This window comes from Lygodium microphyllum, chromosome 17, assembly GCF_053477565.2.
Source record: "Lygodium microphyllum isolate KBCC chromosome 17, Lygodium_microphyllum_v1.1.10, whole genome shotgun sequence".
In the NCBI taxonomy this organism is placed as follows: domain Eukaryota; kingdom Viridiplantae; phylum Streptophyta; class Polypodiopsida; order Schizaeales; family Lygodiaceae; genus Lygodium; species Lygodium microphyllum.
The window spans coordinates 4,686,799-4,714,611 of NC_141151.1; the positions used below are offsets into that span (position 1 = coordinate 4,686,799).

Consider the following 27,813-nt stretch of genomic DNA (forward strand, 5'->3'; position numbering starts at 1 on the left):
TGCCATCCTCTCTCTTTTCTTTTTCGTGAAGATAATTGAATTAAGTAGTAAATATTTACATGAGACCATCAGGTCAACATTCTCTCTGTATCTCTTACATTCTATTACATCAGACCATCAGGTCAGCATACTCAATCTCTCTCACACTATCTCTATAGAAATTTACAAGATGCGAGCAAGCTCTCAGAACAACCTATTACATAACCAATTCTAATAAATCAGACAGAAAGAACAGCTAGCGTAAAGCGAACAATCGCCAGCCAGGGAGCAGCAATGTCCAGAAGGACCAGGTCAGCTGACATCATAGAAAGCTCTCTCTCTCTCTCTCTCTCTCTCTCTGTGTGTGGGTGGTGAAGATAATTGAATTAAGTAGTAAATATTTTACATCAGACCATCAGGTCACCTTTATAAATAATAGAAAATAACAAACAAAGGAAAGTCTACACAGACTAGCACAGAAATGTCACACTGAAAGTACAGCAAGTGTGGAGCGAACAGTGGCTCGCCAGGGAGCAGCAATATCAGAAACAACCAGATCAGCAAACACCATAGAGGTGATTTGCCACAACATTTTTTATAAAGAGCCCATAACAGAAATGGGTCTCCATTGTTTAAGTAGGAGAGGGAACCTTGGGCAATAACTGAATGATTGCAATCTTCCAGTCTGAAAGCATGACGCCGGAATTCCAAACTTGCTGACACAGGCAAGTCAATGGATCCTTAAGTTGCTCAACATTGGTTGAAAACAACTCATTACGACGCCCATCCCAACTAGGGCTTTTTCTTTTAGGCAAATGGGACAATACCTCTTCCACTTCATCCTCTGAGATATCCGCCTCCATTAAGGCTACCCATTCTAGCTGAACCTGATTGCTAATCAGATCACAAATGTATTTGCGAGCAGAATGTACAGCATCAAACAGAATCTCTTGAGGGCCCAACAATGATTTATAAAAATCTACACAGATCTAAATGATGGATGCAAGTTCTACCACCATAACACCTTGCTCATTCTTCAAACCCACAATATTTTCTTGTGCATATTTCTGATGTAATCCAGCAAAGAATTGGTGAGATTGACAATTGTTATCATGCAAAGCTTTTGCTCTAGACAGCAATTTGTATTTAGCATATTCTTGTTCCTGTAAAAATTGAACTCGGCCTTTCAACCATTTAATGCATGTAAGCAAGTCATCGGTGGTATCCCCCAACCGACATAAAGACAACGAATGGGCCAACAAAGATTGTGCATGCAGCAATTCAGCGCGTAAAAGGGAAGCATGCTGAATACCATACTGTCGGGATAACATACACACATTATCCCTAAACACAGGCATGCTTCTGTTCCTTCTGATAGGACCCTAGAACGAAAGGAATCAATTATTAGCTGAATACATTCCAGAAACTGATTTTGCAGAAGAAAGGATTGATTGAAACGAAGAGACAAGCGAGCTAGGAGAGCCTTATAGGCGTGAACACGTCGATGTGTCATTTCCAAGATCAAAGGATAGTGATCAGACAATACATGCTTTCGCTCTATCCACATATCAATGATTGCAGGGAGAAAAGAATCACTTTGATAAACATAAATCCTATCCACTCTAGCCCATGTGTTTGGATGCTAAAGAGAACGATAAGTATATCCTGAGTGTGAGGGATGCAACCAAGACCACATGTCCTATTTCAAAGACTCAGCTGCAAAAGCATCCTAGGCCTCTCTCAAGACCATCCATAACCAAGTGTTGAGAAGTCCTCTGATCCAGAGATGTACAGGCATTGAAATCACCTATTACAAAGCCTTGACGGGCAGTGGCAAGGCAATGCAAGTCATCCCAAAGCTGACGACATTTATGAGCAGTAGCAGCATACACATCCCCCAGCCATAAAACTTCTCCCTCATAAAGGATTTCCAAAATCATGAATCTGCCTCAATGATCTTGAGAAATCAAAGATGGTTGCAATAAAGATCTAACGTCTAACATAACTCCAGATTTATGTGGAACACACCCACTAAAGAAAACAAAATAATCCTGATATACATAAGATGATCCTACCAAAACATGTTGTTCATGCTCCACAACACAAAGAACATCCCAATTGCCGGCTAAAACAACTTTCCACAACCAATACTGCTTGTTGCTCGAAGAGATAGCTTTTTTTTTTTTTTGCAAATAAAGTGTGGCTAACTATATTACTTCAGAAAAAAACTCGAAAACAAGGAACTGCTCATGCTCAACAAACGAGCTGGAGTTGATGCAAAGACACACATATATCAGATGTACAAGCCTTTCAAGGCGGTCTAGGGGGGATGGGGGCAAGAAGCCATGGAGGGGGGTGTATCGCCATCTGGGGCTGCCTGCCTGCATCATGAAAAACTAGACTTGGCTGCCCCAAGTGTGCATGAAATGAAAACGGAGCTCTTGACGAGCCCTGTACTCCCCTTGCACCTAGTCCCATCGGCCGCGGAGGGAGTGGACAATGGAGATCAAAAGCTATGCTAAGGTCGCCTGTACTGAAATCCTCTCTCCACCAAAAGCCTCATGACACCGCACCTTCCGGATATGCCATCCCGTAAGACTCCCTATGATCTCCCATACCTCAGAGCGGTCTATTGTGGGCTCCAGTACCTGGCAGATGGGTAGAGCCTCCAAACCGACCACTGCGCACGACTTTGCCTCAATGATGAATATCGTGTCCTGCATCCCCGCCTCATACAGAAGGTGACTGTCGTGGCTGACTGCCTGCCAGCAAAAAGCTTCCCATGAGATACGTCCAAGGCTGCGTGCTATACAACGGAGGATGCGGCATGCTCCTTTCCACACGGGCTGCGCCGCCTCACACAACCAAAGGAAGTGCTTTGGGGTTTCCAGAGGTTGCAGTGTGCAATGCTTACAACCTCCCTCCTTCTGCATCTGGGCTAGCCAACTTCCCACCACCAAGCCTTCATGTGCCACTAGCCATAAGAAATACCATACCCTCTCCCCGGCCTCCAGCTATCCCATAGGCGGCGCCAGGTCCATTGAAAAGCCTCCGTGATGCTATGCTCCGCCCGGTGCCTGCTACGTGACAATGCCCAATCCATGTCCTCCTGCATAAGTACATTTCTACCAATCATGGTTGTGTACTCCAGGAACCTCAATGGCTTCTTGGCGACCGCAGTGGCCGGCCATAGCCACTCTCCCGGATCCCACTTTAGCTCATCAAGTGGCTTGCCCTCCCAAATTCAGAGGCGCCACTCCTTGAGAAACTCCCAAAAGACATAAGGATCCAACCGGCCATGTCTTTCATTAAAGGCCAATCACCCGAATCCTCCTCCATAAAAGAATAGCTATCCCCTCATCCTACTACCTTCTATCAAGGACCAAACGCCCCTGCTCCTGCACAGTGAAGAAGGTCCCATGTGGAGCACCGCTTGTACAGGGATACCTACATGCTGCCTGTAGGGGATACTTGCTAGTGAAAACCTAGAGGCCCATACCTCACTGGGCTCTACCAGCTCTCGTATCCGAGGAGCAAGGCACTCCTGAGATATTGTTGCATCTATCTCCCTTCTCCTCAACTATACTCCTCTTTGGCATCCTGATACTCACTACAGCACCTCCTTGTCCACCATCCTGTACACCTCCCACCATGTCCTAATGGTATGAGTCGAGCCGGCCTCCCAACTTGCCTACTAGATGTGGGGAAGCTCGCCAAACTGTGCCCCATCCCGATCCCTAACATGGGGGTTCTAGATCACTAGTTGACGGTCTATCTCCTCCTCGCAGCAAGCTTGGGGGGCTCTGGATTAGGGCCTTATGGAAGCCCTGCCACCCACAGAGCAAACTGTGTACAAAGAGGGATCTCAAGGGGTGATCCGGGCTGTCGTGAAGATCCATCTCAGGGATGGTCTCCACTCACTGCCAAGCCTCAGTCTACAATCCTAAAAACCCTCCTGCAATAGGACCTTCCAGGTTTGATCTCCTTGTGTGAGGCCGCGGACTACTAGCTTGCCCAGGAGGGCCATACTCTGATACTCTATGTCTATGATCCCAAGCCCTCCCTCTGACCGATGCCGGATGATGGTCACCCATGCAACCTTGGCCTAGGAATCCTTGGAACCGTCTGACCCAGACCAAAGGAAATTCCGCACTAGGCGGCAAAGCTAAACTACCCAGGACAAGGAGAAGCACCAATACGAGGCGATGTACCAGCTTCCTTCGAATAGAGTCAAGGACTGGAAGAAACTGCTAGGCGGGAGTGATGTCAAGTCCCACCTGGAACCCTAGGTAACAGACGGTCACCCTCTTCTCACCATCTAAATCCCAAGAAGATGCTCCACTCCGTGCTAGAGTTCGGGTCTATAAGGAATCCAACTGACTTTTGCCAGTTGATTTTCGCTCTCTCTGCACTACAGAACACCTCAAGAGCCAGTCTCACTCTCTCCAGTATCAACTCATTGTCCTCTATGTAGAGTGTTGTATCATTTGCATACTCTGAGTCTAACAACTCTATCTCCTCTCTCACTGGAAATCGGAGGCCGCGTAACCCACTCACATGTGACCTGAGAAAGTGAGACATCGCCTCTACAAAGAGTAAAAATAGGTACGGGGCCAAGGGGCAGCCCTGCCGGACGGTTCTCTCCAATCGAAATTCCTCCCCTCGCCTACCACCTATGAGAACCCTGCCGGTAGCTGATCTGTAAAGTGTGAAGAGACAGATCCATGCCTACAACCTCACCATGGTGCCCTCTAGGAAATCCCAGTCCACCCTATCATAGGCTTTCTCGAAGTACGGGAGTAGTACAGCCAATCCCTGCCAATTGTGCTGAGCCCATTCAATCGCCTCAAAGAAGGTGAATACATTGTCTAGGATTCTCCTATCCTGGACAAAGTCTGTCAATGTATCATGAATGATGTCTGGAAGCACAGGGCGGAGTCGCCTACCAATCATCTTTGCCAGTGCCTTATAGGCCATTGACAATAAGGTGATCGGTCTCCACTGCAAAAGCTCCAATCGGTCTCCCCCTTTTTTGGGGAGAATACTAATGAGGCCTGCCGAAAGAATCCATGGCATCTATCCTAAAGTGAAAAACTCCTGGAAGGCCATCAGTAAGAGGTCCTTCACCACCTCCCAGCAAGTAGTGAAGAAGGTGAAGAAAGGTAATCCTCTCTCGGACATTTATGCCCGTCCTATGTATAGAAAGCCTCCTCTAGTTCCTTCTCTGTGAAAGGAGCTAGGAGGGAGCGTCCATCTCCTCTATGACAAGGAACAGGATGTGATCCCGGACCTGTTGTCTACATCAGTGTCCTCTAGCTAGGGCTGTCTTCTCCTGGAAAAGGCATCTATAGTAGTCGGTGGCTATCTCCATCACCTCGTTTGGGCTAGAACGAGTCCTCCCATATTGATCCCGAAGGCTGTATATGTGCTCTCCTGAGGTGCGGCGCTAGTGCACCTGGAAAAACTACCTACACATTGTGTCCCCTTTTCACGACCAGAAGGTTGCTGAAGTGCAGAATGAGAACTCCAAGTGCCTGTCCTCTAGGCCGGCAATGGTTGCTCGTGCATGCACCTCCTGTGCATGGAGGGTAGGATCCCCTAGTGCCTCCTGTAATAATCTCTGTGGCTGCAAGGTCCCACCGGAGTGCTCTCTCCTCCTCCTAGCTCTGTTGCCTGGCCTGTAGAGCTATCTCCTGGCAGATAGTGCTCAACTCGGCTAGTGTTGTGCTAAGAATTGCTCTTAGCCACTTGAACAGCCCCAAAACATGCTTATTTTAGGCTTATTTTAGCCAAAACCCTAAAACGGGGAACAGATCGAGAGAGTTAAGTGGGAGAGGATCTAGAACCCTAATGTTCTATAAATTGGCAACCAACCCTCCACTCTTCCGCCAATCTCGTTTTTGCAGGTTTCAGGTGTTATCAGCTTGCTGCCCACACCCCGTTCGTGGAGGACATCTCAGCTCTTGCTTTCCATCATTGTTCCCTATAATCTGGCACCTGTTTCCAATTTCCAACCCTCCACACACGTTGATTGCTGTTGTTTCTGCCTAGTGACTAACTGCTGATCATCTGCACTGCTATCGTACAGCTTGCCACATCAGCAAACTACTGCGTTTGCAGGCCCCAGCTACCGTCCTAACAGTTTTCTCTCTCCTGCTGCAGTCGTTGCAGTTTTCCTCTCCTGCAGGCTATCTTGCTTGCGTTTTTAGTCTTTCTCTCTCTTGCAGGCTATCCTGCCTACGTTTTTAGTCTTTCTCTCACCTGTTGCTTGCGTTTTTAGTCTTTCTCTCTCCTGCAAGCTATCTTGCCTACGTTTTTAGTCTTTCTCTCACCTACTGTCTGCGTTTTTAGTCTTTCTCTCTCCTCACTGCTGTCTGCATCACATCTAGCTTCTCACTGCTGCGTTTGCTGGTGTTCGATATCCAAAGGCTGCCTTGGTGCGATTCGGGATCCGTTCACAGTACGACACACTCTCTTGCTCATTACCCCTGCTCTCATCCTTGAGATACAGGAGTTCGAGGTTCAGTATTCATTCACTGCATAGTGTGTTTGTTGCATAAGCATCGTATTATTAGTAGTCATATCATTTCATTTATTAACTGTGTTCATTGTCTCTGAGTTACCCTGACCCTAACTCTAACTGTATTCTTTTATCAATCTGTGCTTTATCATATGGTTTCTGTTTATGCTTCTATGTTAGGGTATTTTCTTTACATGGTATCAGAGGCTGGTACTCTCTGAGAAACCTAGGCCTTTGATCTGAGAGCTCTTCGCAAGAAGCAATAACAGTAGTAGGTTTAAATGACTTCGAACACATCAACACCGATTCAGTCTCCAGAACAGCCTATGCCGAGAGCCGAGCAAGAGTGGGCTGATCAGCTTGCTCCACAAAGTTCCGACATGGTGGAAGACACATCTGAGTACATGGAAGAAAAGTTAGACAAGCTCACATCTGAAGAATATAAACTGATCATAGCCTATCGACGAAAGAAGATTGAGGAGCTCGACCGACGAAAGATTGCCCTTCAAGAAAAGCTTCTGACTGAAGGTATGCATGATTTTCACTCTTCAAATGTTGCACGTAAGTCTGATGATATTGCCGGGCTGTTGAGACCTCCATCAAGGATGGGCCCCCCTCTTGGAGAGCAAGATCCGTAGTATTTTCCATTTTTTCAGACTCTTGCGTCCTCTCCGATGCAAGGTACTTTTGATTCGTCTTTTATGCCTTCTTCTTTTACCTCTTCTGTTTTGCAATATACTGATAGAGATCATGTGGTCCAGTTTGCTGACTACGGAAAAGGTCCTCTTGAGGACCAATTCTTGTATGTCAACACACGTCACGGGGATTATAAGAAAAAGCCAAGTAGCTCTTCTTCTACCCTTCCTTCTTTTCCATCTACTTCACATAATCAGAATGAATTTGGTGTTCCTTTTACTTCATTACATGGTGCATCATCATCTTCACAGTTTCATTTTCAATCTTTAAATGATAAAAATGAACAAAAAGAATCTACACCTCATACACCTCACTTTCAAAACCAATCCGTCCCATCACATTCTTCTGTTGCTTCACCACTTCCATTTACACCATTTACATTTCCATTTCAAACACCTCATGTCGCACCGCACATCACACCAAGGGGTTATGGAAACATAGACATCCTTTAGAACCTCATCCTTCCCTCAGCCGGGTGGTGTTCCATCTACCTCATACACACTTTCAAGATCATTGCAGTCTGGGTATCCCACTCAGTCTCTCTCGATGAGTGTGGAACAGTTGCCTCCACAGTTTGCCTCCATGGCATTGCCTAGTGGACCTTCTGGTCATCCTACTATGTCACAGCCTAACTTTGGATAAGGCTATCATGTCCCAGTGTCTCCACCTACACCGGCACCTTATGGAAACATTCATGTTTCAGTGCCTCCGTATCAATCGGCACTCATTGGACACTCAGAGCCTCCTTCTGCCTACCCACCTCTTCCCCCTTCCTCTTTCTTTTATCAGACACACCCACCTCCATCATCTTTTTCACCATCATCTTACACCACCTACCCGACACCTCATGGTTACAGCTCATCTTCTCCCAAGAATGCATTTAATGACAAGACTCATTTTAACGGGTCAAACTTTACTACTTGGTCAAATTTGATGAGACATCTCCTTGACTCACAGAACCTATGGGATCTTGTGCAGGGGTTGGAACCCCAACCCGGTCCCGCATTTGTTCCATACAAGGTCGTCCACTCATGGAACGCTAGGAATGCCTCCGCTATTGTCGAGCTGATGCAGGGCTTATTGCCTGAGTTTCATTCTCAGCTGCAGCATTTTGACTTAGCGTCAAAGCGATGGGCACACTTGACTGACCGCTATGCAACTCGGGAAAGGACCCGTCGTATTAATCTTGGCCATGAGCTTCAGTTTTTCAAAATCACTAACCGAGATGACTTGAAGGTCAAGTTGGTTGAGTAACGGCGTCTCCTTGCTGAATTCTCCAGTATGGGAACTCCCAAGTCCTATGATGATCACGTCACATTGTTCCTAAATAAACTCCCCAAAAAATACTTCAATTTTGTGGAAGGAATATTTCAAAGCCTACCATGCCTACATTCTATGAATTTGAGTGTCAACTATTGTGTTACGCACGGTTGTTCGATCAGTTTCATATGAATTCCTCTTCAGAAGGGGGCTCTTCTTGCTCATTCTTAGAAAGGGCAACAAGGGAAGGGCAAAACAAACCAAACCTCCACTCAAAATCAAAATCCAACTCAAAAGCTAAATCGATTTGGGGATTCTCAAGGAAACTCCCAGTCACAACTTAAACCAGGGTGGCAGAATGTACCTAAAAAGAATAGGTATTATCAACATTGTCAAAAGGCTGGCCATTTTGACAACGAGTGTCGATCAAAGGCACGAGGCACAGCACCAAAACCTAAGTCTCAGACCTCCGCTCCTCAGTCCAGGCAACCCCCCGCAGGGGAGGCAAGGTGATGGCAAGGGGCAGTTTAAAGGTCAAACTCACACTGTCACTGCACAACCATCTCAATCGACAACGTTCTAAACTCCAGAGGGCTTGTCTGACTAGTCTGCAGAGGCCCACATCGTCTCCATAGAGACATCCGATTGCGAGTCTCATTCACATCTGTGAGTTGCCTCCTGATGAGGTTACTGCAGAGGCCCACCCGTCATAGCCGAGCACTTCAGCACTAGTTTCGATTGTGGATAGTGGAGCTACACATCACATGACTCTTATAGAGGATATTTTCCGTACTCGAGCCCCTGCAGCCGGGTGGGTCCATGTACGAAACAACTCCTCGTTCAAGATTCAGGCTCAAGGTTGCGTCAGTTTTTGCCACTGACAAGGGTCTGGATCTGGCTTCGCTGGACAATGTATATCATGTCTCTTAGCTTGGGGTGAACTTGTTATCTATTCAGCAGCTTTGCCGATTGGGGCAAGCAGTTTTCTTTACAGCGACCACAGTCGAGGTCCTTGACTCTCAGACTGGTTTAGTGATTGCTCGCGGTGAGGCACAGCCTAATGGCGTATACCACATGACTCATTTTCTCACCGAGCCAACTACCGAGGGCTTCGTATTCCATAGCTTCCAGGCCTTAGCCACATCTCAGGAGCCTACGTACAATGAGCGTCGTTGGCATTTTCGCTTAGGGCATCTTGGTTATGACTCACTTTATGAGTTGTCACGCAGTGAGCTAGTTGAGGGCCTTCCACACATGAAGCTAGCTCGAGATGTCTGTAAAGCCTGTCAACTCGGGAAGCAGCACCATACCCCATTTACACATAGAGCTGAAGAGCCTCTTAGATTGATTCACGTTGATCTTTGCGGACCAACATCCACTGCCGCTTTGAACGGCGCGTTGTACTTCTTTATGATAGTAGATGATCATTCTCGATACATGTGGGTGTACTTCCACAAGCATAAGTCAGATGCTTTCACATATTGTTCTGCTTGGGTGCTGCTAGTTCATAATCAGACTGGTCGTCGTGTCGAGTGCATGAGAAGTGATAGCCATGGTGAGTTTATCTTCCACGAGTTTTCCGAGTTTCTACAGAAGCATGGCATTTCTCGCCAGCTCACCTCTACCAACTTCCCCTCTCAGAATGAAGTCGTAGAGCGTAGGAAACGCACAGTCATGGAAATGGCATGCTCTATGCTATTCGCAGTAGAGCTTCCTGAGCACCTTTGGGTCAAGGCTCTTAAAACTTCGGTATACATCCTCAACTTGTGCCCAATTGCGGCTCTTCCTCCGAAGACCCCGTATGAGGCATTTTTTGGCTCTCGGCCTGTTATTTCCCATTTTAGAGTCTTCGGGTGTCGTGCATACACACACACACCTGATAACAAGATAGGTAAGCTTACCACTTCGGATCAGGCACGGCTAGTGGCCACGCCTCTTGATCCTACTATCCACTTGTCAGAGGATACCCTAGGACAGCCCTTTGATGCACAGACCTATCGTTCTGTTGTAGGAAAATTTCTTTGTTTAATTCACACTAGGCCAAATTTAGCTTACTCAGTTAGCATACTCAGTCAGTATTTCACAGCACCTAGGATGTCACATTGGATTGCATGTCTTCGTGTGTTGCATTATTTGCGGTGTACTTTTTCTTATGGCTTGACATATGGTTCTGGTTTATGTTTGCAGGGATACACTGATTCTGATTGGGCAGGAGATCCTAACACCCGGCGTTCCCATGGTGGCTACATCTTTACCTTGGGCACGACTCCCATTTCTTGGTCCAACCGTAAGTAAGAGACCGTGGCAGCTTCCACGGCCAAGGCTGAGTACTAGGCTCTCTTTGATAGCACCACCAAGGCCATCTATCTGAGGAGTTTACTGGCGACGCTTCATTTTCCATGTGACTCTCCCACAATTGTCTACTACACCAACCAGAGTACCATTGCCCTTACAGGCAATCCGATCATCACACCACGAACACAATATGTGGGAGTCCACTTCCACTTTTCCAGAGAGCAGATTGAGCTAGGCACTATTTGCCTAGAGTTTGTGCCTTCATTAAATAATTTTGCAAATATATTGACCAAAGCGGTCAACCGGCCGGTTCTTCAGTACCTACTACCCAGGATCGGCTTGGGTACACCCTCCTCTACTTCTTCAGCTTGACGGGGAAAGGGTGCTTCCCTCTTGCTTTCCCTTCAAGTTTGAGAGGGGGCGGCTTCTACTATTGATCATGACAGTGATGATGCTTACAGTTTAAGACATTACATCCACTTATTCTTTTCTATTGTATTATGAGCATTTGTAACTTCATCCGCACCATCAGGATGACCTAATTGTAAAAGGGCACTTGGACAAGTGAACAATTCCCTTGCGAGGGCACTGTCTCAGTGGCACCATTGCATAGCATATTGCATGGGCATGACATCTTGCATCTCCCTTTGCATTACCCCATGCATTGGCATTTTGTTCATGTAAACATGCATCTGTGCGCATTTATCCATTTTCGATCTTTTGGAGTGGTTGACTCTTGGATCCACCATTTTCGTAGCATAACACACGGCACTTCTCCTAACGGCAGTTTCCCTACCCTTGCTTGCTTGCTTGTTTTGCTTGTCTTGCTAAGCCCACCATCCTCTTTTTTGCCTTTCCACATATTCATCGCATGATTGGCACATACACACACTTGTTCTTATCCTTAGGCACTTATCCTAGTCAGTGCGAGAGATTGATCTACTAATTTTGTGCTTGACTTGGGTTTAAAACTCTCTTTATCTTTTCCTATCTGTCACTTAATCGGCCGCTACCCCTATATAACTTATGTATTTTCAAAACATTTTTTTTTTTTTAAAAGTCCATTGATTCCATCCACCTTTGTAGGACTTGGTAGGCCCTTGGGCAGCCGTCAAGCACCCTTGGTCCGATGCCCTAGCCTCTCTCGAGTGATCACTTCGGCTCTCTTGGTAAGATAATCATCGCCTCTATAGTCTTGGTAGGCCACTGGGCAGCCGACATGCACCCTTTGTCGGATGCCCTGGCTGCTTTGGGGTGGGATACCTTGGGGTAAATCCAAATTTAGGCTGGCCTACTTTTCTCGCCCTATTTTGGGCCTAAGAGGGGGTGTTGTGCTAAGAATTGCTCTTAGCCACTTAAACAGCCCTAAAACATGTTTATTTTAGGCTTATTTTAGCCAAAACCCTAAAACGGCGAGCGGATTGAGAGAGTTAAGTGGAAGAGGATCTAGAATCCTAATTTTCTATAAATTGGCAGCCAACCTCCACTCTTCCCCCAACCTCGTTTTCACAGGTTTTAGGTGTTATCAGCTTGCTGCCCACATCCCGTTCGTGGAGGACATCTCAGCCCTTGCTATCTATCACTATTCCCTACAGTCTGATACCTGTTTCGAGCCCTCCACACGCTGATTGTTGCTGTTTCTGCCTGGCGACTGACTGTTGATCATCTGCACTGCTGTCATACAGCCTGTCACGTCAGTAAACTACTACGTTTGCAAGCCCCAGCTACCACCCTCACAGTTTTCTCTCTCCTGCTGCAGTTTTCCTCTCTCCTGCAAGCTGTCCTACCTGTGTTTTTAGTCTTTCTCTCTCATGCAGCCTGTCCTACCTACGTTTTTAGTATTTCTCTCACCTGCTGCCTGCGTTTTTAGTCTTTCTCTTTCCTCACTACTGTCTGCATCAGATCCACCTTCTCACTACTGGGTTTGATGGTGTTCAACATCCGAAGGCTGCCTTGCTCCGGTTTGGGATCCGTTTAGAGTACGACACACTCTCCTACTCATTACCCCTACCCTGATCCTTGAGATGCAAGAGTTTGAGGTTCAGTATTCATTCACTGCATAGTGTGTTTGCTGCATGAGCATCATATTATTAGTAGTCATATCATTTCATTTATTAACTGCGTTCATTGTCTCTGAGTTACCCTAACCCTAACCCTAACTATGTTTTTTTATCAGTCTGTGCTTTGTCGTACGGTTTCTATTTATGCTTCAGTGTTAGGGTATTTTCTTCACAACTAGGACCTCTGCAACCTCTCTGTGATCCTGTCCCTCCTGCCCCACTCGCTCGTCCAAATCTACTCAATCTGTCTCTTCACCTCCCCCCTCCTATAGATCATGTCAGGAATCCGACAGGATCGTGTGTCTAGGCAATGCCGGGGATCAAGTATCAGGAGAATCGGGCAATGATTGGACAAAGTGGTGCCCGCTAACTGCTGAACCTGGCCTCCAGGAGAGCAACCCCACTCTCCCACATAGAACTTGTCCAACTGCTCCAGCAAGACTCCACCTAGCCGCCTATATCCCCACGAGAAGTCTAGTGACCTCTCCCTCCTATGGAAGGCAAGGTCTCTCCAAGAAATCCATGCTCCTACTGCCAGTAGAAAGGTATCCCATGCCTCCTGCTCTTTCCCAGCCATGTCTTGATAGTTTCTGCCTCTGCCCTACAGGTTCTCTAAAGCCTCCAGGTTGTTGAAGTCTCCTCCAACAATCCAAGAGTCTACCTCTGGGAGTCCTGCTATGATTTCCAAATAGAACTTGCTGCATGCCCTAACCTCAGTAGGGGCAAGAAGAGATACCTTTAACATTCCATAACACAATTCTCACGATGGATTACAAAAAAGAAAACTACTGAACTCCCACCTTTCCTTTTCCCTTAATATCAACAACTTTGGCTGCCTAAAATCTTTCCATCTCGCTTCGAATCACATCAACCAGATCTGCCCTTTGCAAACTAGCAATTGAAGTACGAGAAGAAAACTGTTGTTGTTGGACACGGAAAACACCCTGAGGAGGCACCATTCTCCCTCACGAATCAAAGTGCAAAGCAGTATCAGAGACCCTTTTATTAAGGTTTCATATAGAATCCCCTACCTCGACGTTGAAACTTCTGAGTAATAGTCTCCGGAGCTGGGTAAACATGAGCAGACCGAGGCTCCTGTCTAGCATTACGGCAAACCACTGTAACCCAAGAGTTATCCTGAGGAGACAAATTCTCACCCACCGAGGGCAATGCACGCTGATTTCCAACTTGAGAAGCAGCCTTCTTTCCATCAGCTTGTCCCTGTTGAGCAATCTGCTCAGAAACGGCTTCAAGCTACTAAGCCATCTGCTGGGGAAGATGGTCATGCATATCCAAATCACGATCCATAGATGGTTGCATTACCTTCTAACTTCTATCACATTCTAAAATGAAATGTCCCAATTGTCCACACCTGAAACAATGTCCAGCAAATGTGCCCCATTTGAGCTCATAGACCAAAGTTTGCAACCCGGAAACCTAAAAATGAACATTAGTTGGGCGAGGTTTCCCTGTATCCCAAAGCATGCATGCCCTATTCCTGTTACTACGGGAGGCTAACCAAGGCTCCACCAACACCTCGCCAAGAGATCTCAAAATGAAAGGAAGAAGTTGCCAAAGATGGGCAAGAAAATCAACCACCTCGAGCCAAATTGGGCAAGCCTACCGCAGTATCTCCTGAAATTCGGCCATAGGCCTCCAAGGAACCATATGGACTAACTAACCATCCGTGAACAACGGGAAACGTTGCATAATATGAGCACGCACTTCCAGGGAGCGGAAGAGGACCTCAACAAAACCCCTAGGGCCATCATAGATCTCTTCCACAAGGGATGCCTTGCCTTGCCTTAAAACATCATCTTGACACATCTCCACATTGGCAAGCATGGATAACAACCATGCATGGATGCTGGAGATCAATGGCATCCTTCCCATAAAGTAAAAGATGGGAGCCCTCTCATGGAAGGCAGCAATCTGCTAGAAAACCTGATCAACACCCATAACAGCAACCACATGTTCCCCTTGAGGTAAAGAACTCGCTTTACCCTCATTAGCTTGAGCATATTCCGACATTAGATGATTGGCAAAGGCGAGCATAAACTGAAAAGACACATTAGTTTGAGAGCACAAGGCCTGAGCCTTTTGCTGAGGCAAATTCAGGGCACACAAGTCCAGTCCTTCGACCGACATCTTGCGACGTTTACCCATCTCATCCCCTTCCATTAACTGCCCATAATCTTCAGCTGACGAATCGCCATTTGATTCCGCCAAGTCTTTATCTTCCCCATTTCCAATATGTTGGTCTAGCAAGGCCATGTCAATACCATTAGATTCCTGCAAATTCGCCATTTCCAAGGTTTATGCTGATTACACAGATTAATCCAACTCTGGCTGTCTTTCACGGAACAGAAGTGAACCTATCTCCTTCAATACGCCGTTGTATCTCAGGACCACAGCCTCAATCTATACTTTGCTGTTCAGTTTAAACAGGCCTTTTACAATCTCTGTCACTCACAGTCTGTCTTACCCGGATTAGAGCAGATCGTCGCACCCTCACTGTCAGGCGCAGAGCAGGGATGTCAGATTAGGTCGACACTGATTACCAGGAGCTAGGACTGAGCGCGCTCGTGCAGGCGGAAGACAGGCGTTTGGAAGACAGGAAAGGAGACGCAAGGCCAAGGAAACCAGTTGCAGGACAAGTCGAGCAGCTGTTCACAGATGAGCAAGGGCAGGGCTCGAGCAGGGAAGAACAGACCCTGCCCTGGTCTGACAGAAGGTGTGAAGCAGCGCATGTTCGCCATCGTTCTCTCTCTCTTTTTCGTGAAGATAATTGAATTAAGTAGTAAATATTTACATCAGACCATTAGTTCAACATTTTCTCTGTATCTCTTACATTCTATTACATCAGACCATCAAGTTACTTTCTATTACATCAAACCATCAGGTTAGCATACTTTGTTTCTCTCACTCTCTGTGTAACTAAATATTTACATGAGGCCTACAGGCTCTCAGAACAACCAAAACAACCTATTACATGAACATTACTAATAGATCACACAGAAGGAACCGATAGAGTAGAACGAACAATCGCCAACAAGGGAGCAGCAATATCCAGAAGAACTAGGTCTGCTGACATCATAGAGGAGATTTGCCATAACACTATTCCATGCACACGGGCCACATGCCCATGGATGCCCAATGCTGAATCAAAAATAAAGGCATTGCGAGTACGCCATATATGCCACAGGGCTGTCCATCTAAGGAAATGAAATAGGCAGGAACAATCTGAACTCAACGAGGGCATAGAGGACATATTTCTCATAATCCACGAACGAACCGATACGCAGTGCTGAGTCACCGAGGACCACACATGGAAAATGAAATTCCAGATCTGTCGCGCAACAAGGCACGAGACAAAGAGGTGAAGCAATGTCTCATCACACGTAGTACAGAAAACACAGCACCCAGCAGAGATCTTTCCGGCACGGAGCACTTCTCCCATTGGAAGACCCCCAATGAGCAACCGCCACATGAACACTTTTTCCTAATACAGGACCTTAGACTTCCAAAGCTGAATAAATCTTTCCCAGTTCTCTCTCTCTCTCTCTCTCTCTCTCTCTCTCTCTCTCTCTCTCTCTCTCTCTCTGGTCTTCACATGAAAGAATAATCCTGTTACCAAATCCTATTAAGTCAAAATATTTAAGGCACAGTACAAAATTAGCCCTCTAAGGGACTTCCGAAAGAACAGATATACATCAAATAGGAAGATTATTACAAGGCCTAAAAGGAATAACCAATCAGAGATCTATAATGTCAATCCACATGTGGCTGGCATTGAAAGAAAGTGGCAAAATCCTAGATCTGGAGAAAAACATCTCTTCTCCTCACTATCTCCAAGTTTCCATGTAGCTTTTCCAACCTCCCTCTTGTGGAAACTGTAGACAATCTCTGTCCAAATCATAGAGAGAGCCTCTATAGTGGATATATACAATATATCTATAACATGACTACATCTTGCAGTCCAAAATATACCAAAACTGATGCTAGCTATCAACTCCAGTCATTGACACTGATCCTCAATCCAGTTTGACCATGAAAAAGTTAGCGTGACAACCCTACTCAAGAGTTGACCAGAGATGAGATAGGAATGACTCCCCTAGATCCTTATATCCACAAGCTGGGCCTCTGTTTGTTACTCAAGAAATAGTTTCCAATGTCACTATCATAGTCGCAACTATGCCGTGAAACACCATCTTCAGGGTTCCTGGGGTAGTCCCATATGTAGTGTGTATGTCTGTTCTAACTCTCCACATCTAATACAAGCAATTGGATCCCTACCATAACCAAGTCAAGTGCCAGCTGCTAAGGTCTGACTAGTAATACGGAAAGAGTGAAATATTTCTATATTCAAAGCTATCATCCAATCTCCTCTGGTAATCAGCAAGGAAAGAAGAGGAGATACCCCCTCCAACACAATGCTCACAAGTAGCAACTCTATTATTTGGGTCTAAGTACCAACTCCTATAACAATGATCCATCAATTACTTGTGACTAATATAATCATAGTCACAAGTGATGCAAAACAAGACAGGGACAGGGGTCTGAGGATGGAGAGGAATTGCCATCACTTGTGACTATATACTCGCATGGAATAGGATGTGGGATGCAAAGAAGCTACAGTCCCAGCAATCCTGAAGTCCAAAAAGAACTCACTTGTGACCAATATAATCCTCTACCAAGAGCATCTAGTGAATGCCAACTGATCCACATTTTCTCTCCTAAATCTGCAATCCACCTGCACCAATACAGTAAAACACTCGTTCACCACTGGTGGCAACCAGTGGAAGAAGAATGTCTCTTTTGTTAGAGACTAATCAAAGTTTTAGAGATGTCTATATCAGTCATCCACTCTCGAAGTACTATCTCCATAATGCTCTCCACCATGTCTCTAGCCCCTCTAATGTTGTGAAGTCTCTATCTCTATAACTGAGCCAGTAGCTCTAGTAAGGCAAATCACTCCCCACCATAGAAACTATATTGAAAAGACCATCTCCCAAGATAAGTGTGTCCTTTGTCCAATGGTGTGGCTTATCTTTATCCAAAGTAGATGGTTAAAGAGAAGAGACTTCCTCGTCTCCTCCTCCACCATGACTGGAGACATTTGGTGAAGTCTTCTACAAATGGATCTCCAAGTCGAGATATTAGAAGCTGCAAATCTGACTTCAAAACTTAGCAATAACTTCAAAACTCAAATGTAGGCCATTGACGAGAACTGGAATACTACCCTAAGTATCATACTACCCAGTGGCCACAAAAAGGGCCTCTATCTATTACCCAGGCTACAGCTCCCAAGTCACTATCATGTTGCCATCTGTATGATATGCTACAGCTCCCAGATTGCTATCATAATGCCATCTGTACCCTGAGAGATCAGTCTGAGACCTCTTGTCCACCTCCCCAGCTCTGGAAACGAAACCTCTCTGTGTTTCCTCTTATACTAGTTTCTCAATGAAAGAAGCATTCTGCAAAAGAGAAGGGAGTTGTTACGTGTGTACATGCAGTTCATACCAATGGCATATATCTAGCATATAATGGTTCAAAAATGAGATTGACTCTTTCACTCAAACCATATGGACATCTTCTGGACGATCATTGGGATAAAATGGCAATGACACTATTAGCAGTTGAGATCAGTGTTCGCCTAAAAAACCTACCAGATTGGTTGTTAATACAACATTGCATTTACAATGTACTTGTACTTCGTATTCCTACCATAGGGGTTCCTTCTGAGGAATCCATATAGAATCTTCTTTTATTTGAAAGAAAAAAAAGCATGGAGGTATGAACATGTATGCAATATGCATGTGCATCTTATAAGAGAAAATCTGCTTTATAACCAGAATCTTTTGAGCAGAAGCAGCTTCAGTCTTTTGTGCTAGCTGCTTTATGTATTGGGACTATCGCTCACACTCATGCTGATAGTCAATTGGGCCAGTACATATGCAGGATGGCAGGATAGAGGGTTGTTCACATTCCACTAGGCTTATTAAAGATCGGGGGAAACATATCAGCTGAAGTGGATGAATAGAAGTAGGATTTAGAAACAAGTCAATGCATTTGTAAGTATTGATTGGAACAGGTTATTTGAGCAATCATTGGCTGATATAAGACATGATAGAGCTTGTCATTTAGTGCAGCATGGCATCAACATAGTGCAGGACATAGAGGATGATGACGGCCATGTCCTTACTTTCTCAAAAGCATACAGAAAAATTGGGTTAGGGATGCATAATTGACCTCTCTGGAGACAATTCAAAGGGACATTGTCACATATGGAGCTAATAGCCAATATCATTGTTGTAATCCTTAAGCCTCACTTCAATTCAGCAAATGTTTGGATGGTTGGACAATAGTCACCAAAACAATTTTTTCCCTTGAAGTCACACTTCTGCAAAAAGAGCATATAAAAACGTGTCCATGGGGAAGCTTTTCAAAAGCACTACAATTGCATTGGACACCTATGAAATATGTGGGACTTCTTGTAAAGACATAGCCCACCTTCTTTGCACTTGTCCACGGTGTCCAGGATTTCTTCTGGATCATTGATGGTAACTCCATAATTATTTAACAAACACAAGAAAGACTTCTATCTTTTTCACATATTTGTGGTGCAGCTTTCCAGTCACTGATTCTTTTCGGCTTTGACTAGATCTGTGCACTGTGGATGACTTAGACAGGTCACAATTATGCCACTTTAGGAGCACTGTCATTTCAACCCTTTGTTCTTTATAACAATCACTTTATGATTATGATTCCTTTGGTGATGTAGTTTCATATTTCATGTGTTTCCCAATGTCTGTTGATGCACTTTTTGTGGTACTAGCCATCATGGCAATACCATGCACTGTACAGTTCCTTGATCAGAAAATTGGTTCCCCCCAAAACCACCAAAAAAAAGGTTTGTGTGTAATACTGATAATCACCTCTATATACATTTTAAATGGGACAATGGTTTTCTGAAATATCAAGCATATGCACAATAAATGGAAATTGTACAAACACTTCATCAGAAAACAACAAGGAAGCAACAGGCACAAGGTACTTTACTCCAACATTTCCATAGCCAATAGATATATCGACATAGATTTGGAATTCCATCGTGCCAAGTCCTATGATAAATGTTGGGAACCTAATTCAAAGAATGCATTTTTTCATCACGTAACTAATTTAACAACTATGTAACTTGAAGAAAAAACTAGAACAATACAATTAATTAGTAGTAATTAAATTCCTAAAACATCTACTGGGTTCATTTTGACAAATTTAACTAGAGTAGGGCTACTCATTGGTTAGACAATCAATGAGACTATGAGGAAGTTTAACACTCACTTGATTGACACAAACTGAGGTAGACTTAAATATTTTGGCATAAAAGTCCCAATTCATTTCTTTATTTTAAATATGTTGTTATCTCAAAGATAACAAAATTCATCAAAATAATTAGGAAAAAGAAGTTTACTTATGATGAAGAAGTATGCTATCACCTTTCTAGACCCAGCAAGAAACAGCCTTCCGATGCCCAAAGGGCAGTAAACCACATTGTTACAAACACTTAAGTCAGTAGAACAGTAAATTCAGCAACTTAATAACACACTCAACTGGAGCTAGAATGCTCGTGCACCACACATGGCACTTGTTGGCCCCAAAGCTGTGTCTCTTGTGGTATTTCTTTGAGATTCCAAAAGAAAGCTCTGAATTAAATTCATATGGCTGTATTTTCAGCAGTTTCTCAAGCACAACTGATCCACAAGGTTCCACACATCCATTGATAGACTCCCACCAACTTCACACTTTCCAGAAGTCCACTTGTAGATTTCAACCTGCCAAACCCTAGAAAAGACAGCCAACAATTAAGCTCAAACTTGTGGAGCATTCTTCATTTAAACCTGTCCTGCACAACTCCCATGCATGCCTGCATTTGTTCCTCTACAAACGAGTTTTCTCACAATAGAGCTATGAGAAACACAACAATAGTGTCCAAAAGTGCATGAGACTTGAGATCCTAGAGAATTATAGAAGATCTCAGCCCAAGGTGCTGTATAAACCTTTTTTGACGAGATTTAGGTCAAAAACAACAGCTACACCTGCTGAGAATGGAGATGCTCACTGGATTCCCCAAGATTGGAAGAGAAGATTGGCTATGGATCTCAAATCCATAAATGTTGCCATCACATTCTCTACAGCTGAAAAGCATAACTTCTGCAGCCAAACAAAATGAGCAGCAGTCCAGCATGGCATGCACTGCCACAGAGAGAGTATGCTCGTTTTCTTCCCAGGGATGAACTCGCTCTCTGGCAAGCTACCATTTCTTTGATCACTTTGGATTTACCCTTTACCAGAGAGAGAGAGAGAGAGAAGATGTCCTTTTACGAAAAAAAAAAAGAGAGAGAGAAGATGGTGGAACGTGATGACGTCACGGACCTGCCCTGATTCACCTGCTGCATCGACCTAACACTTCGCCCGCTGGCCGTGTCTGGCACTGTCTCCCCCGTGACCAAAGACTTCCGTGAAGACACGCAGACCTGTGGGCCGGCAGTTTTGCCCGTCTGCGGTTGTGTCTACCCCGTCCTGCTGGCCTGACACCCAGACGTCCTGTCCCAGGCAGTTCCTCCCTGATGCCCTATTCTACTATCTTGCTCCGATGCTCTGCCCTGCAATGGCCATCACTGCACCAATCTTCTTGTGCCCTCCTGCCTTAGTACCCCGAAACGGCGTTTCGGGGCTTCTGAAACGGACCAGCCGTTTCAGACCGAAACCGAAACGACAGACCAGTGTTTCCGCATCCTGCGGTCCATTTCGGGGCACTCCAGCTCCCACCGCCGCCTCCTCCTCCTCCTCTTCTTCTTCTTCTTCTTCTTCATCCCCCCATTACCCTTTACTTCTTACTCTTCTTCCTCATCCTCCTCTTTTTCTTCTTCCTCTTCCTCTTCCTCATCCTCATCCTCGTCCTCTTCTTCTTCTTCCCCATTAGCCTTTACTTCTTCTTCTTCTTCCTCTTCCTCTTCTTCTTCCTCTTCCTCTTCCTCTTCCTCCTCCTCCTCCTCCTCTTCTTCTTCTTCCTTTTTTTCCTCTTCCTCTTCCTCTTTCACTTCTTCTTCTTCTTCTTTCCCCCATTACCTAAAGGCTAATCATGGCATTGGATCCATATTGGAGACACGTCACTCCAATCAAGAGATACGAGGGCTCCGGCGGATCAAAGAAGTGGCAGTGCAACCATTGTGGATTGGAGAATTCAGGGAGCATAACACGCGTGAAAGACCACTTGGCATGCATTCCCAACAAAGACATCGGGCCTTGTTCTCCAGACTACAGTTGCCAGTCATTCATTGATGTTGATACTTATTACTCAGTAGTTACTAGAGTCTAGAGACTAGTACATAGTGCTCAGTGCTCACTGGACTTTGGAGTTTTAACTGATTATTCACATGACATAGTTACATATATCATTATATCTTGATTTCACTTATTATGCATCTTGATTCTTGTTCCATTGTTCTTGATGTCCGTCTCCACTGTTCTTCATGTAAGTCTTTACTGCTCTTTAGATCATAGATGATTTAGGAGTCATAAATTATAATTCATTTGTTGCCTTCAGTTTTGAAAATTGAGTCTTAATTGTGTTAAGTTGTCTTAAGTTTCAACCATTGAGTCTTAACTCTTCAATCTTCACTTGTGAGTCGTGACATGTGTAATGAATCATGATTTCAATCATATAACATGGACTCAAAAGTTTTGTATGAAGTTTGGATACATGTTATTGTAGGCATTGATATATTTACATACCCACATAATACTGTATTTATTTTAGTGTACAATCTGAAACGCCGTTTCCCCGTTTCCAAAATTTGGCCGAAACTCCAAAACTCCAGTTTTTCCCGTTGTGAAAGAATAAAGAATAAAGTGACAGTGGCGGGTTCCTACTACCTGTAGTGTGCAGGTGGGTTATTAAAATATATCATAATAATAAATAGTTTGAATAGGCATTTAAATGACCTCTTGTTGGAATGTGTATTGAGTCCTTAACCAATTAATGCCTCCTGCCCTGGAAGCTCGTCTGTGTTCCTGCGACTGTTGACAGGTTTGAAGAGCATCAAACTTGCAGATTGTGGCTCTCCATTTGACCTACGTAGAGCCTGTTCCTGGCATCCTACTTTGCTTTCGGTGCTCGAAAGTAGCAACAGACTATCCTCTATTTCTCTGCACCTACACAGACAGTTTTCACGTAGTGCCTGAAAGAGGCAGTCCCAACTCAGTTCTGCTTTCGCCAGTCCAAAAAGGCATTTGTGATAGGCATCTAACTCTGCTATGGCAAATTTGCAGGAATCTAATGGTATCGATATGGCTTTACTCGATCAATAGATTGGACAAGGGAATGACAAAGATTTGGCTGACTCGGATGGTGATTCGTTGGCTGAAGAACTCGGACGGTGATGACATGGGCAAACGTCGTAGTATGTCAATTGAAGAACCAGTCTTAGGGCCAAATTTGCCCAAGCCAATGACTCATGTTTCCTACTCACAGCCTGATGGGTCTCTTCAGTTCATGCTAGCCACTGCCAATCATCTTATGTCAGACTATGTCCATGTTAATGAGGGTAAAGCTAACTCATTACCAGATGGGGATCAAGTAGTTGCAGTCATGGGAACCGACCTGGTCTTACAACAGATTGCTGCTTTCCATGAGAGAGCAGCCGTCTTTTATTTTATTGGAAGGACTCCTTTGATCACTAGAATTCGTGCTTGGCTGCAATCCATGCTTATCAGTTTTGAAAAGTGCTCAGATGATGCTTCAGGGCGTATGCACGTCCCACTGATTGAAGAGATCTATGATAGTTCGAAAGGGTTCTTTGAGGTTCTTTTTCGTTTCGTGGAAGTACGGGCTTTTATTATGCAACGCATTCCTTTGTTTATGCATGGGCAGCTAGTTCATGTGGTCCCTTGGAGACCCATGGCTGAGTTTCAAGAGGTGTTAAGACAAGCATACCTAATTTGGGTAGAGGTGGTTGATTTCCCAACACATCTTTGGAGACTCCTCCCTCTGTATTTGAGAACCCTAGGGAAGGTTTTGGTGGAACCTTGGCTAGCTTCCCGCAATAGGAATAGGCCATGTGTGCTATGGGATACAAGGTGATGTAGCCTAACGGAGCTGAGAGTAAACGTGACGCATAACACACACACAGAGTAGAGAGCAATACTAAGGAGAGTGAGCACGACACCTTTGATATTCGGTACAAAGACTAGTGTACCTCTTTAGGTTTTAGATAGATATATATGAAAGTACTAATGTGCTAAGGATATGTTCACACCCATGCACATATAAAAGGCAAGATGACTCTTTATTCCCAACAACCTCCCACCTAAAGACAATGTGCCTTAAGAGGAGAAAAGAATCAGCTAAGTCTAGGTATGTATAAAGTTGAAATACATATACCTATCCAACTCCCATCATCTATTGGCAATGAACAAACCGCTCTGCTGGAAGACCCTTCGTGAGAAGATCTACAGGATTATCATCTCTATGCACTTTGATAAGCTCAATGCTCTTGCTATCAAGTACATCTCTAATAAAGTGATATTTCACATGTATGTGCTTCGTCTTTACATGAAAGATGGGATTCCGTGCTAGTATAATAGAATTCTTACTATCACAATGGAGAAAAGGTAACTCTCTAATGCCAAGCTCTTCCATCATATGTGAAAGCCATAAAGCCTCCTTGCATGCCTCAGTGGCAGACACACACTCTACCTCTGTAGTAGGCAATGCAACACACTTTTGTAGCTTGGAGATCCAAGAGACTGCTCCTTCTGTGAAGGTAAACACATACCCAGAAGTGGACTTTCTGCAATCTACATCACCAGCATAGTCTGCATCCGTAAAGCCAACGACAGATGCCTTCTGCTTTCCAAAGCAGATACATAAATCCTTTGTGCCTTTGAGGCATCTCATAATACATTTCACTACTTCCCAATGCATTTTACCAGGATTTGCCATGTATCTACTAGCCACTCCCATTGCAAAGGCAATGTCAGGACGTGTAGCAACCATAGCATACATCAAACTGCCAACAGCTGAAGCATATGGTATTTTGGCCATTTCAACATTCTCATCATCAGATGTAGGGCTGTCCTCTGCACTGAGTTTCACATATGGAGGCAATGGAATCCCAATTATTTTCCCTCCCTCCATATTGAAATGTTGCAAAACCTTGGAGATATACTCTTGAGATAGAGAGAGTAATCATTTTGACCTATCTCCGAGTATTTGCATGACAAGAATGTGATTTGCGTCACCAAGATCCTTCATATCAAAGCTACCATGAAGGCTTTGCTTTAGTGAGTCCAAGGCATGAGTACCCCTGCCAGCAATCAACATGTCATCAACATACAAAACCAAGATAATCAGGCTACCATTTGCTGCCTTCTTGATATACAAGCAATGATCCACTTGACTTCTATGAAAACCTTGAGACTGCAAAAATGTATCAAACTTATGATACCATTCTCTTGGTGCTTGTTTCAGTCCATACAAACTCCTTTTGAGTTTACATACCACCTTCTCTTTCCCTTTTTCCACAAACCCTTCATGCTGCTATATATATATGATTTCATGCAAATCACAATGTAAAAAATGAATTCTTTACATCCATCTATATGAGCTCCCTATATTTAGCTGCTGCAAACAAGCCCAAAATGGTTCTCAATGTAGTCATCTTCACTACAGGAGAGAAGATCTCATCAAAGTCAACTCCATGTTCTTGCTTGCACCCCTTCGCAACCAATCTTACTTTGTACTTTGGCAAGGAACCAGAAGTGACATTCATCTTGTAAATCCATTTGCATGGAAGGATTTTCTACCCTTTCGGCAATTGCACCAAGTCCCAAGTGCCACTTTTCTCAAGAGATTCCATCTGTGACAACATGGCTTTATACCATTTCTTCTTGTCTTGTCTGTCCATTGCCTCCTTGAAGCAAGATGGTTCACCATAGTCTGTCAATATGACATAATCAGCTACATTGTTTGCACCATGAACGAATCTATCAGGTTGTCTAGTAGCCCTAGACGATCTCCTAACCCAATGATCATCGTTTGTTGGCTGTTGAGCCTACAAATTTCCATTTTCAACTTGCTGTCCTGGCATTTCAGCCTGTAAATCAGCATTAATAGCTTGTTGTTCTGGCTGTTCCTGCACATCCAGTGGCTCATCAATATGGGCAATGGTTGGCTGATCATTTCCAGCATTATTTTCTGCATTTGTAGGTTCATTTACAGCAGGTATTTCCTGCTGTACAGCGGGCACATTTTGCTGTCCAAAAGGTATTTCCTCCCGAAATACAACCCTACGAACTTCCTTTGTTCGTTCGGGCTGTTTGTGCATGCAATCTTCCCAGAAGATAACATCATTGCTACATACCACTTTTCTTTTCTTGAGATCCCATAATTTATACCCCATTTCACCTTCATCACCATATCCTAGGAAAATACATTTATAGGACTTTGGCTCAAGTTTGCTACGATCTTCCTTTCATATGTGTACAAATGCTTCGTAGCCAAACACTTTCAAGTGTGCATACAAAGGTGACTTGCCCAACCGTGTTTCTTGGGGAACTCTCCCTCCCAAAGACCTATTTGGCGACCAATTAATCAGGCGTACAGCTGTCATAACAGCCTCTGCCCAAAAACCATGAGGTAAAGCAACATGTGGCAGCATTATATGGACCTTGTCTTGAATAGTCTGATTCATACGCTCTGCAACACCATTTTGGGGTGGATTATGAGGGACAGGGAGCTCCCTCTTTATCCCTTTGCTGTCACAAAATGCCTAAAAGCCCTTGGACACATATTCCCCACCATTGTCAGAGCAAAGACACTTAAGTGTCTTATCAGTCTGATTCTCAACTAATGCCAAGAATTTTTTAAACTTGTCAAGTACTTCGTCCTTGCTACAAATAGGGTAAATCCATACCTTCTGTGTAGCATCATGGACAAAGGTGACAAAGTATTTCTTCCCCCCTAAAAATAACCCTGGCATCTAACATACATCAGAATGTACTAACTCTAGAGGAGAAGATTTCAGCGAAAGAGACTTTTTATGAGACATCTATGCATGTTTACCATAAACACAATTATCACAGTGCTCAAAATCAACATAACGAAGACAAGGCAAGTAACCCAAACAAAAAAGCACTTTCATTCCAGTTTGACTAATGTGTCCCAACCGGCCATGCCACAAAGAAACACTTGGCTGCTCAGTCACGGCAACAACATGGTCACGCACACTAGATACATTGAGAGGATACAAGGTATCACTTTTACAACCTCTGGTAATCACTCTAGATCCCTTACAGATCTTGCATTTCCCATTACCAAAGGTGGTATAAAATCCATTGTCATCTAGCTTCCCTGTGCTAATCAAGCTCTTCTTGAGCTGAGGTACATGTCGTACATGCTAAAGTGTGAAGATAGAACCATGATGAAACTACAACTACACACTGCCAATACCTGCAATGTCACATGCATAGTTGTCCCCAAGATGGACAATGCCATGTGGACCCCCTGTATAGTCAAAAAACCACTCACGATGAGGGGTGACATGAAAGGAAACACTTGAATCTAGAATCCAAGTATGAATGTCATCATCCATATCTGCACGTAAAGCATGTGTACAAAGTGTGAAGAGACAAAGAGTACATCATTCCCACTGTCACTATCATGAGTGACTACATTCACCTCTTTGAGTTTGACAATGCTCTTCTTAGGCTGACTCTCTTTCTTCTTTTCCTTGCTATCATCTGTCTTCTTGGCCTTTCCTTTCTCTTTCTTCCATTTGTAGCAGTCACATTTAAAGTGACCCTTCTTGCCACAGTGATAGCATTCAACATCCTTACCACGTGATTTACTGCGTCCCTTGCTATCAAATTTGCCTTTTTGTTGTGATCTACCCCTAGTATGCAAAGCACTGGAAGACTTACTCGATGCATTGTTCT

At 44.4% G+C, this 27,813-nt stretch overlaps 1 protein-coding gene across 2 annotated transcripts in view; it reads right to left on the reverse strand.

Annotated features, from left to right (window-relative positions):
- Window positions 1-27,813, reverse strand: part of LOC148021525 (protein HAPLESS 2-B-like) — a 309,826-nt gene that overhangs the window by 146,340 nt on the left and 135,673 nt on the right. For both annotated transcript variants that reach the window (XM_087696627.1, XM_087696629.1), the window contains exon 7: window positions 19,876-19,957. In XM_087696627.1, coding sequence (XP_087552753.1) covers window positions 19,876-19,957 — 82 coding nt within the window. The remainder of the gene's footprint in view (window positions 1-19,875; window positions 19,958-27,813) is intronic.